Consider the following 12,799-nt stretch of genomic DNA (forward strand, 5'->3'; position numbering starts at 1 on the left):
CAGCTGTACCACTCCAGGGCTATGCTAAGAAATCACTGAATTATACACAAAAGATGGGATTTTACATTGTAAAATAAACTTGACAAAGCTGTTGTTCAGACATGATATACCAGAAATTCGGAGGAAGAGCAGCTGCGTACCGGACTCCGTGGTTCCCTGGGCGCAGACCTGGAAGGGGGCTGCAGGGGTGGCCGAATACCCCAACCATAATGAATCCGACTGAGTTCTCAGAGAAGGCCTCGGTAAGCAGGCAGACACTGGAAGGTCAGTGGGTAGATTGCCATGTTTGGTCACTTAGCAAGAAGGGACTCGAGTATCTTTTTATAGTAGAAGGAAAAGTCTCTGAAGTGCAGGATGGCTATGCCTCCTGCAGTTTCTGAGTCTCTGGGCCGTCAGCCGCCCATCCCGCTCCCCTGGGACTCTGCGAGGCCAGTGGGTATGAGGATAGGCAGCAGGAGTCACTCAGCAACGTGTTCAGGTCAAGGGGGGCGGGCGGGAGCTGACTGATGTTTCTGTAGCCGAGGGCACCGACTTATGAAAGGAAACCAGGGACTCCTGGGAGCTGGGGTCGTTTTTCTGAAAACTCCGTACCACCAAGAGAATGGTGTTCTCGCTTGTGAGAATTTTGTTTTCCCTGTGAGTGCCAGAATTTTCAGAAACCCACAGTCTTGCCTCAACTTTGCGTAACGATTCTCCTGAAACTGCTCCCCTGGCCCCTTTCCCCAGCCACATTCTACACAGCCCATCAGCTCCTCACTGGAAGGTCAGCAAGCTCTACCTTCCCAGAGAAATGGAGGCATCAAGAGTTACAGGGGAGAACAGCCAGATCTGGTGGCGTGGTGAGCCCTGGAGGCTCAGGCCACTGACCGAAGCAGGCCTGGAGGTTGGATTGAGTCTGCCTCACACCTTCAGGATATCCCAAGGATGAGGGTGGGACAAGATCCAGCCAAGAGATGGGGGAGGTGCCATGGGCAGAGTCTGTATTGTCTGACCTTGACTTGTCCCTTTTCTTGATAGTTATTTCCTGAACCCAGGCTGGAGGCCTTTTATTGAGCACATCTGTTAAGTTTAAGAGAATCTGATGCAGGGGAAAGATGGAGCAGACTATCACAGAAGAAAATGGATTTTAAATACACTAGAAATCTTTTTTAGAGGGGGAGTACTATAGAATTTTTGGCAATAGAATAGTCTCAATTTCTCTTATAAATAATTTGATTTAATTGGCTCAGACCCAAACAAGAATATTTGCTTTTCCCTTCAGCATAGCTACTGAGCTAGTCAGAATTTTCTGAGTGTGGGCTCCCCCCTTCTATAATGCAGAAGTGGGGTTTTATTTAGAATTAGTCAGGAAGGAAAGGGGGGGCAGTAAGAAGCTTATTGGTGCCAGGAAGAAAGCGCAAATGGCCAGTGGGTGTGCGGAGGCCTGGCTTCTGTCCCCCGCAGCGAGGACCCCCCAGGAATGATGCCCAATCACAGACCCACAGAGGCGGGCTGTGGCCCTAAAACAGACAAGCTTCTTGGTTCGTGTCAACCAGTAAAGTAATCATGTTAAGTTGAATTTTATTAAGTTGCTGATACCATACTAAATTTTTATTTCGCCAGAAGAAATGAGGTATTTTGTGAGGTCAGTTATGTAGTCCTCAGAACCACAGGAGTGCTGAGTGAGAGTGAGACGTGTCAGAAATGCAGATTCTGGTTGGACGTGACTGAAGGTCTCCCTGGGCGGGTCCCTGACAGCCTCTCCGAGGCAGGGAGTACTTCCTGCTCGCACCTGTGCAGGCCTCACCTGACCACTCATCCCAGCAGTTAGCATGCCAAGTGACTTAGCCCTCCAGATGCTCTGTTGTTGTTTGTTTTTTTAAATTTTTATTGAATCACCATGTGGAAAGTTACAAAGTTCTCAGGTTTATGTCTCAGTTATACAATATTCAAGCACCCATCCCTTCACCAGTGCCCATATTCCACCACCAAAAACCCCAGTGTACCCCCACCCCACCCCCCCCGCCCCCAACTGTATAACTGATGAATTTCACTTCCTTTTCTCTTTACCTTGATTACGTTCCATATTTCAACACAAAACTCACTATTGTTGTTGGAGCTTCCCCCCAAGAAAGACAGCCCTGCTACCAAGGAAGCATTTAATAATTAGTTTTCCATTGTTGAGAATAAAGAGATATGTAGCCCCACTACTCCAAGTACATAACTATTCTTTTTTTTTCCCTTTTTCCATTTCCTTTTTTTTCCCCTCTCATCCACCTTCCCGCGCCACGTAGTATGGTGGACGCCACACCGTGTTTCTCCCTGAAAATGGGAAACTACCGGGAAAGAGGGATATTTCCTCTTCTCGGCCAGCGTGGAGCTGTTGCTTAGTTCACAGTCCAGAGAAATGGCTGCTACTTTAATGACCTTCAATATTTCAACAAAAACTCACTGTTATTATTTGGAGTTCCCCCCCCCCAAGTCAGACCTGTTAAAAAGGAACCATTTCACATTGCTGACAATTATAGATGTTAAGTTGCGTTGGACGCTGCAGCGTCCGCACAGTTTTGGATTTCTGTATAAAGTCCAGGGAAAATTCTGCCAGAAATTGCATAGCCCAGCTCACAGTCCCAGTGCATTGCTGTAAGAAGTCTCTGGAATCAAAAGTCTTTAGGCACGGAGGGTCCGTTTCACTCTCAGCAGCTCCGAATTTATCTGGGCCGAGGGCGTGCCGGCCCACTTCCCATGATTCCCTAGGAGCTCCAAGTGTAAAAATCAGGGCTAGGAGTCTTAGAAGATGGCTCCTGCCAACCAGGTGCTCTGTTTTTATGTTTCAATGTAAAATCTGCAGATTTTAAAAATATGACTATAGAATTAGAAACCTTTGGAAAGCTCCCCTTAAAAGTTGCTCAGAGTCCCAGGATGTTATGGAGGAGGGTTCATATATAGGTTTCGTGACTTTTAAATCAGCAAATATAAAATTGTTTATTAATGGGGCAGTAGAAAAATGTTCTATTCTCAAATTTGTTTGTAAATAGTTAAATAATTTTTACCTGCTACGAACTCATGGTGGAGACAAGGTGGGTGTGGGGGCAGGGACCCCCCCAATACAAATGAGTATAATCCAGCCACACTGAAGGTCAGGGTGATGGAGAAAAGTAACCCAAATAATTCTTGAATATAGATACAGGCTTCTAGCCTAGAGATGAACAAGAACTGTAAATAGATACTGAATTAGAAATAGGTCTACTTGTAGAATTTTTTGGGGGGGTCTATACTGGGCAGTGCTCAGGGGTCTTTTCCTGTGGTGCCTGGGGCCTCCCTGTAGTGCAGGAGGTCAAACCAGCCCTCCAGAGCGTGGCGCATGGGCCCATGGACTCCTCGCCAGCCCGGGTTTGTTTTCAGTGGTAAGGGATGTTGTTTAGCAATCCTGAAACTACTTACATGCATTCCTGTGCTGAGTAAATAAGTGGTGTTTGCAGGATAATGTGAACTAGCGCTCAGAAAAACTACAAATATGGGCAGGGACAGCGAGGGTTAACCCAGTGGTGTTTGATCAGAATTGGACTTGTCAGGCAAGAGTGGAGTTTAAGTCTTTCTGTTGCTCTCTCTGCCTTGGGGCATGATTAGATGGAACCCAGGGCCTCCCCTCTGGCAGGGCAAGTGCCCAGCCCATAAGCCATATTCCAGCCCCTTCTGTATTTTTTCCCTAATTATTTTAAAGATTGGTGGTGGTCAAGCTCCCGGCTCTGTGCTCAGGGCTCACTCCTGTTTGTGCTCAAGGGTTCATCTGTTGCGCCATAGATTGAACCAGAGTATTACAAGCAAGCTCCTTGACCACTGTTCTTTCTCCCCTCCACCTCTACCTCTCATTTTTTAATATATATAAATAGATGTAGAGAAATTGTGTTTATGAAGATGTGGGTATGTATACAAATTTGGGACATTTTGAGCACCAAAATGACAGTAGCATTCTAAAAATAAACTGAATTAGTATCAGTGTGAGCAAACTAAAACAAGAATAATAAATGGGTCATAAAGGTAGGTATTTCCTAATGTGGAAACTTAGTAAATATAGAAGGGATGATGGCATTAGCTAGTCACTATTTACTGCAGGTAAGAATCATCTCTTAAAGTTAATACTTGGGTGTGAAAGTTTGATGAGATGCAAAACTGTTATGTTGTCTCAAAGTATCTCCCTTACCGAAAATTATTACTTAAAAAAAGGAAAACCTTGAGAGAAAACAGAAGCTTGCAAGTGAACAGTTACCACTAGGAAAGGGATTCAGAGTTCATCTGTCCCCCTCCTGGTACCCAGCACAGGAAGTGTCACAGCCTGCATCTAACCAAATATAGCTGCATATAAATATATGCAATTTTCCCTTCTTTTTGCTTGCAGTGACTGCTTCCATTGTTCAAAAAACTAATAGTCAGGCACCCAAGAAACCTTGATGAGAAGTTCAGGGACTTTTCCTGTAGTCTTGGAGGAGTCTGGAGGGGACCCAGTTTCAGCCCCTTTCACTTTCTCTCCCTTCTTGGTCAGTGGCTTTTAACCTCTTAACTGCCGCCCGGCATCTGTCCACAGACCTGCTGTTGAAAACCAATCTGAGTTTAGCTCTTCAGGAGAATTTACAGGTATGGTCACTGTGGGGACCCAACAGCTGCCGCTTAGTTGTTACGGGGGAGCCCAGAGCTCAGGTGCCGACCTTCCTGTGCCCGTCCCAGAGTAGACCCCAGCTGACTTTCCTAGCCGCAGGGATTGCTTCCTGTCTGGTTTGCTCTGGTCTCTGAAGTCACTCTGTTTTTTCCTCTGGCCTCAGTGCTCTCCCTGACCCTCTGGTGGCTCCTGAAGCACTGTCACCGCAGGCCCTCAGGCTCCATCCCAGACCTAATGAAGGAGAAGCAGAGGAAACCTTCCAGAAGGTTCTAATGCTTACTCGCTAGCAATCAAGGATAATGGCTCAACATCAGTCTCATCATAACCTGTCCTCAGTTTTTAAAAATGTTCCCAAATCTGCCGAGTGCAAACATCAGTGTGCTCTCTCCTGGTTTGGATGAAAGGCACCACCCTGCAGGGTCTTGCTCTCCCTGTCCCGTCCTCCTTGCCCCTCCACCTTCACTGCCCCATCTTGCCACACAGAACTTTGCTGAGTCCCTTCCTGAACCACCACACGATCTATTTCTCCTCTTCCAGCCCTTCCTCTGGTGCGCTCCTGGTACCCAGTCTCCCATGCCATTGATGCTTGTTTGTGTCCTTGTTCGTCTGAGCACCTGTTGACCCTCAGCTCCCTCACCACGGAGGGCTTGGCATATGAGGTGCTTGGATAGCTGTGTGCAGGGCAGACAAAGACCCTATCATTCAACCCTGTTGTATCACTTGGTCCCCACGAAGCTCCTAACTTCTAAAAATCTAGTTTAGTTTAAATTCGAAATAAAAATTTGTATTAGGATTACTAACAGAATTTAGAAAACTACCCCGTTCAATTTCAAAAAGTTTCCCTCAGCAGTGTTTCAAAAGTGGCTTTGTGTTTAGGGTTTTCCCCGCCAGTGCCTGTCCGCAGATGTGAGAGAGTTGAAAGGGGCTGAGAGGTACTGCGAGTAGGGTTCTTGCCTGGAACTCCGCTGACTTAGGTTCTAGTCCCTGAGCCCCATGTGGCTTCCCAAGCCGTGCCCAAACTCATCTCTTAGCTCAGGGCCAGGAGTATTCCCTGAGCACCGCTGTGTAATAACGCCTCCCCTCCCCTCCCAAATAGAATTGAAAAACACTGGTTTGGAGCATTTCCGTATGTAGATGCTATTGTTGCATGTTCCTTGGGAGTCCCTAATGTTTTGTAGTTTTTGAGATAGAGTTACCAGGACTTGGGGCAGAGACAGTACAGCAGCTAGGGCATCACCTTGAATGCACCTGAGCACGGCCGGTCACAGGCCAGCCCACCCCCTGGCCCACACTCCCTCCATTACTAGGGTTTGCGTGATTCAGTTCACCTCACAGAGATTGTTGATTACAATTTGTGGGGCGACTCCCTGAAGTCAGGGGAGAGAGTACGGTGGCCTTGGGGCTGTTTGTGAGGAATTTTAAGAACTATGGCCCAGGAAAATAAGTTTGTCGTAGGGAGGCTTTTGTGTGTCTTGTGCCTGATTTTTCTTGTCTGGGAGGCCCAGGGCCACTCCCAGCCAAGGCCTGAGGCTGTGGTGCTGTGAGCTGGTGGTGTTTCTGGGTCCTGGGGTCCTGGGAGATGTGTGCCCGACTCCCGTGCTAACCCACCCAGCCCAGCACTGGCATCTCTGACTCAGCCACAGACTGCAGGCTTCCGGGAGGGGCGTTTCGTTCTCCGGTTCTGAAGGCCCGAAGCCCAGCGTCAGGGTGCCAACAGAGTCCTAGCTGACCCAGCCACCTCCTTCCTGGGAGCTCCTGTCGCTGTCCCCACCGTGCCCCCTGCTCTCACCCCACGGCAGGGAACCCCCACTGCAGTGCTCAGAAAGCCCCATTTATGCTCCTAGGAGCCTCCTTGCAGTGCCCTCTCCATGAGAGAGGGCTTTGGTGTGGGGCCCGGGGGCCAAGCGTGCAGATCGGAACTGCCGGGAGGACTCCAGTACGCCTGACTGCAGAGGCGGCGAGTCTGCGAGAGTCTCTGTCTCTCCCAGCAGGGCCCCGGCACGTGCAGCCCCTGTGGATCGTAGTGGTCCCTCCGCGGTGACACCAGTGTCTACCCCTTGAAGAGACTCCAGTCTGCCCCCCAGGGATAGTTAGGTTTGCTCATAGGTAACTGCCCTGAAATTGACGTCCTGCTGCTATGTGAAAATTGCTCTTCGTACTAATCATATAAATAAGATCCCATTTCCACTTGGAAGAGTGAAGGTTTCTGTGCATTGTAAGAAAGCTGACCATGTGTGGGGATCTGAGGTTCCCTATTCCACACAAAACCAGCCCCAGTTATATAGTAGGTGCGTTACAGGCCAGAACGGAAAGATGGATTTTGAAAAACAGATTTATTATTGTCCAGTCATCTGATTGTGACCACACTGATTGTGAAGTCAGCGCGGCCTCCAGTCATAAGGCTTGGACTGAAGTCACCAGGTCTGAGGCCTGGGGTGGCCAAGTGGCAGAGCAGGTGCTTTGGTCTTCGGTCATGCCACATGGATATGTGACATCTTGGCTCCTGCCCAGCTCAGGTACCCTGGACAGTGCTCTCTCCCGCCCCCTGGAGAAAAAGGACAAGGTATCTTACTACTTCCACTCTACTTTCCTCTCTTTCCATCTTCCTCCTTGCCTTGCTGAGAACGTTTTCCTGCCCCTGCTCATTTTTAACAGCATTAAAAACTTTGGCTTTGGCCTGGCTGAAGGATGTGGATAGAGACTTAGCCGAGGGAGATATTGATTTCCAAATATGGTCCTGCTGCTAAAGACGTTAGAGGAATGTGGATTGTATTCTAAGCCTCAAATTCGCTGCCAAACAAATTAGGTCATTTCAACTTCTTTTTTTTTTTAAGGAGCTGGAGCTTTGGTTTGAAACATGATGGTGTTGTTTCAGCTCCAGCACGAGAGGGGAGTAGGGGTGGACAAGACCAGGGTGCCCATGTTTGGGGAGCTGAGGTTCCCTCTTCCCCACAGAACCAGTCCTGGTTATGTAATCGGCAAGCACACCTGTGGTCCCCAGGTGAGCAGCTTCTTCGTTGCCCGAGTCCCGAAGGTGCCGGCAGTGGACACCATACCTAGGATGCTCTTGGTCTTCAGGGCCCTGGCCGTGGTGGCCACGGTCTCGAGGGGTCAGGCTGGGATCTGGGCTGGGGGTGCAGGTGGGACGCCCTCAGAGGAGCGGTGAGTTATTAGTGTGCGAACCAGGTGGGGGTGCACGCACACCACAACCCTGTAGGCCATCTTTGGAGGTTGTGCCACTGCTGTGATACCAGCTTGACAGAGAAGTGGGTGGAAGCAGAGACTGCTGCAGAATGCTGCGTTGTTCTTTCCCCCTTACACACTTTGTTGACAAGAGAATATGGAGCCTTTTCCAAATCAAAACCAAAACTCACACCCGAGAGAGGCAGCGTTCTTTTCCAACACTACCTGTGACCACCTTCCCCACCCCAACTAGCCTTTCATTTTCTTTTTGTTTTGTGGGCCTCTGAGTAGGGTCATTTCTACCTACCCCAGCCCCCCAATCTGCCATCTTTGATTGGTTTTTTCCTCAAGAGGATGGATAAATCACACTCGGGACATGCGTGGGTGGGCTCGGTCACTCTTGTGCGACCCCCTCAGCACCTCATGCTACCCAGCCATGCAGTCCCGGGTCTGCCACGCACCTTTGCGGCAGGCCTGTGGAGCGCGGCCTCCTGGTCTCCAAGGCCAGAGGTGTCGCTCTCCTTTCTTGTGAGAACAGCTCTTCATTTTCCAGGTGGTTTTTGAAGAAAGATAGGAGGCAGAGAGAGCCAGAGTCCTACATTGCATATGCCCTGAACAGAGCATCTCCGTTCTGAGAGTACTCACTTGAGAATACCCCACCCCTTTCCAGAACATGATCTGGAAGCAAACATTGGCCCTTGGACTGTTGCGTGTCTCTGTGTGCAGTGTACTGAGAGCCCTAGCTTTGGACACATCATTTTCTTACTATGCTCTGAGTAGAGTCCTTGAATGGAAGGCTTGCAGTGTAGACCTTTCTCGCCTAAACCTTGTATCTTAGCATGTTTGATCTGGTTCTTGAATGATGTTTTGTATTGTACAGGTTGCCATAGCAGTCAAGGATAAGTGGGATTACTCTCAAGTTTAAATTACCTCTATCCATGCACTAATTAGCCATAATGAAAATCTCGATACACTGAGAATGCATATAAATGTGTCCTCTCTGGAATTAAACAGTTTATTGAAGTCTGCTTGTTTTGTTGGGAGTAGGACCATACCCATTGGGTGCTTGGGGGACCCTGTGGTGCCTGGGATTGAGACTGGGCCTACATGCAAAGTATGTGCCTCAGCCTTTTGAACCATCTCCCTGACCCCTGAAATTTCAGGATGTCTGATTCCTGCTCAGTCTTTAAGTCCACGAAGCCTGAGCTGAGGAAAGTTTTCTGGTTGGGGGGGGGCACTGTGAGTTTGTGCATGTGGGGGTATGGGGGTGGGTGTTGGGCAGGGGGTGGGAGGTCCTGCCACTTGCTTGGCCCAGTCGTTTGCATGCCTTCACAGTGCAGGCCGTAACTGTGGCCTCTGTCCTGTTGGTCACCTTTGGTTGAAGTGTTTCACTATGCTAGAAATGTGCTAGACTGTACTTAAAACTCAAGCCTGAGGGGTTTTGTTAAGAGGAAGAAAACTCCTTTGGAACCACCATTAATGAAGTAAGCAATGCCTCCCTGGATTTCTGGTCAGGCAGTGTGAGGTGCCGCCCCAGGCTCTCTGGGTAAGTAGTGATCATGTGAGCGTATGCTGACCTTTCTCTGATAGCCAGTGTTAGTGGTATGTGTGTTCTTGTCACCACTCCTGTTTGATGCTCAGGAAATGAAAACATCTTTCATTTGTTCTTTATCTCCAAAGGGCATCCGTTTTGATCCTGAAATTCCGCAAACACTGCGACTAGAGTTTGCTAAGGCGAACACGAAGATGGCCAAGAACAAACTAGTAGGGACACCAAACCCCAGTACTCCTCTGCCCAACACTGTACCTCAGTTCATTGCCAGAGAGCCATGTAAGTTGATCTACTTTTCACTTGGGAAAGAAAAGAAATATTATTTGCCTGCTGTGTATGAGTTGATGCTGTAGACGGGCAGCCGTTTCCACAAAGAAGCTGCCTCTTTTCATTGTCTCCGGCCCAAAGGCAGCAATCTTGCTTGTGATTGGCTGTCCCAAAGTATGGTCCATCCTCCTCAGAACCTTAACTGCAGGATCGAGTCAGTTTCCTTCCTGTGGTCTTGACCTTGTCCTGAGCTGTGTATGGCCTGTTTGCCCCAGGGTATATATGCTTCTTTGTTCACCCACATTGGATATGAGAACTGGCTCTCTGTCTTCCCTCACTTCACTTCCTAATCACCAGTTCTGTGGCATTGGAAAAATAGAACATTAAAAGTGAAGCAAATTCTTATGAAATTGGTTCTGTTTTTGGAAAAAATTTGACCATGGATCTAGAGCAGGGGGAAATAAATGAATTTCTAAATAATACAATAGTGAGCGAACAAACAACAGCCAAGCTTTACAGAATTTGGGGCTTCCTGCTTTAACTTAATTGGAGCAGGACACTGGTGACCGATTGCTGCCTTTGACCACACCTAACGTGCTTCAGGCTCCAGATCCTCCTTTGGGTGGATAAGGTGCCTTAGTTTCTTTCTTGTGCTTAGTCCGTGGGGAGGCAGGGAGTAGCCTGCCCATTTCCTGGCCATACCAGGCCACAGGTGGCTTGCATAGCAGGCCACTCAGTCCATCCTAAGTGACCGGCTCTTACGTGGAATAAATCTCTCTCATGTTGTTCCTGACTTTGTTTCCAAATCACATGAACTTCCTGCTTTTCCTGATGATCAGCTGGTCTTAGTGAAAGCCGCCCAGGTTCCTTCCTCAGGCTGTTTCCTGGGTGAGTCAGACTGAGTCAGGGTCTTACGGAAGTTAAAGTCATTTGTCTGCTCCAAATGGTCAGTGAAAACTAATAATGAAGAGCTTCTGGGGCCACAGAGTTAGTACAGGGGTGAAGGCGTGCCTTGCTCTGATCCTTGGCATTGCCTGAGTGCTGAGCCAGGAGTGGCCCCTGAGTTTCACCCGTACAGCCCATTAAATTTCCCTGCCCTCTGCAAAGGAACCCACCATCCTGGGTTCCAAAGTAAATTTTTCTATGAAGCCAAAATTTATAATAGAGGGGAAGATATACTTTGTTCTTCCATGTCCTAGGAACATTTGGAACATTTGTTTATCTGGGAAAGAAATCTAAACAGAAATTTCATCTTGTGGTACAGCTGACCTTAGGGTAGTTTTTTATGGCATCTACACACCCTGCATGTCCTGTACATTTTCGCACTGCTACAGTGACGAGCAGTTGAATGAATATTTAATCTGGCTCTGCATGCCGGGTCGCTCCACTGGGTGTGACTTCATTTTTCTCTGGAAATGTCTTCTCTTGACCCGGGTGCCAGGAGAGAGTATAAAGATAACCTCGAGAAATGCCTGCTTTCTCGTGCCCTTGCCTGCACGCATCCCTCCATGCCTGGGAAAGGAACGCAGTTGGGAAGCAGCTTGCTGGGATCTTACATGGTTTGTTATTGTTTTTGTGGGGTTTTTTTCCCTTTTCAGCTTCAGTTTGAGACTCACGAACAAACTGGGCATCGTGACGTGCAGGAGAGCGGAGCATCGAGCCCGGCTGGGCTGCTCTGCCACCTCCCTTTCCTGTGCTCAGATAGTTTCCATGAGAGCTCTGAGAGTTGCCTCGCTGCTCATGGCAAGACAAACGAATTAAAAAACAAAATCCAAACAGCCTTGTATCCTTGGGAAAAGAAAACTTAGCGTGTGTTGCTTTATATAGCCCTGCTTACGGCTCAGGGCTGCAGGACGCAGTCCACTGTGACTCAGATGAAGGTGACCGGCCACTGTCTTTCCTCGGGGATTGCGAGTGTCCCTGTTGGTGGCACATCTCCTCGTTCCCATAGCTGGTACCTGCCAGGGTTAGATGGACTGCTGGTGGGAAACAGACAGACTGACGGAGAATTGGGAAGCAGGAAAGGCCCAGTTGGCATCTGTTGTAGCTCTGCAGTCAGGATTTTCACAAGTGCTTTGTTGATATTTTTATATGGCACTGGCGTGATAGCACAGTGGGTAAGGTGTTTGGCCTTGCACGCAGCTAACCCGGGTTCAATTCCTCAGAGAATTGAACAAGTACCTCTCAGAGAGTCCAACAAGCTACCAAGAATATCCTGCCAGCATGGCTCCCCATGGTGTATTTAATATGCAAAAAACAGTAACAAGAAGTCTCACAATGGAGACGTTACTGGTGCCCGCTCGAGCAAATTGGCAAGCAACGGGATCACAGTGAGAGTGACTGACTGAAAAGTTCCTATTGCTGACACTGTGGAAAGTGTCTGCAATGCTTGAATTATATAAAATTATGGATTCTTATTTCTTAAATGTTTGTTGAGCTTCGGTGAGTATCCCTTGTCTACTAGACTCTGGGAAGAAAGGCCCTTGGTTCCTGCCTGCAAATAATGTCTCTCAGTCCCCAGTGGTTGGGAGTGGCCACACTGCGCAGGCACAGTAGGAATGCTGTCAAAGGGATTTCCTTGCAGTTGTAGGTTGTCCCTGATCCAGCTTCACACCTGATCTAGTGCCCGGTCCTCGCATGCCAAGCACCAAGAATGAGAAAACCAGGCTGTGCCTTTCGCCCGGGTGGGTAGAGGGGGCCCTCCATGGGAAATCTTAGCTCTTGACTTGGGAAAGTCAGCGAAGTTCTTGTTCCACCAGTTATTATCAAGCTTTGACCTTAAAAAATGTAACCTTGTTTTGCTCCTGTTCCTTCAACTTAAAGTGGGAATTTTACTTTCTTCAGTGGTTATCACGTTTTATGTGAAAAAGCCATAATTGAATTGTGTTGAGGATTAGATAGATATGGGCAGGATAAGGGGCGGTGCGGCATGGTCTAAGTTTCCAAAAGGCAGGAGATGGGGAGTCTGAGAGGCTAGGCGCTTGGCTGCTGTGTGGCTGACACCAGTTGGATCCTTGGCACCGCATTAACTTTCAGGGTCACTCCAGAACACACAGCCAGCATAGACGAGGGGAGTGTCAATTAGTATTAACTTCAGTTTAAACTAAGCTCTGGGGGCCAGAGAAATATTACAGTGGATATTAGTGCCTTGCCTGTGACCA

At 48.4% G+C, this 12,799-nt stretch overlaps 1 protein-coding gene across 4 annotated transcripts in view; it reads left to right on the top strand.

Moving 5' to 3' along the window:
* Positions 1-12,799, top strand: part of RBPMS (RNA binding protein, mRNA processing factor) — a 166,525-nt gene that overhangs the window by 108,802 nt on the left and 44,924 nt on the right. For all 4 annotated transcript variants that reach the window (XM_055124001.1, XM_055124000.1, XM_004606879.2 and 1 more), the window contains exon 5: positions 9,500-9,650. In XM_055124001.1, the coding sequence (XP_054979976.1) occupies positions 9,500-9,650 (151 nt within the window). The remainder of the gene's footprint in view (positions 1-9,499; positions 9,651-12,799) is intronic.

This window comes from Sorex araneus, chromosome 1 (genome assembly GCF_027595985.1).
Source record: "Sorex araneus isolate mSorAra2 chromosome 1, mSorAra2.pri, whole genome shotgun sequence".
Classification (NCBI taxonomy): domain Eukaryota; kingdom Metazoa; phylum Chordata; class Mammalia; order Eulipotyphla; family Soricidae; genus Sorex; species Sorex araneus.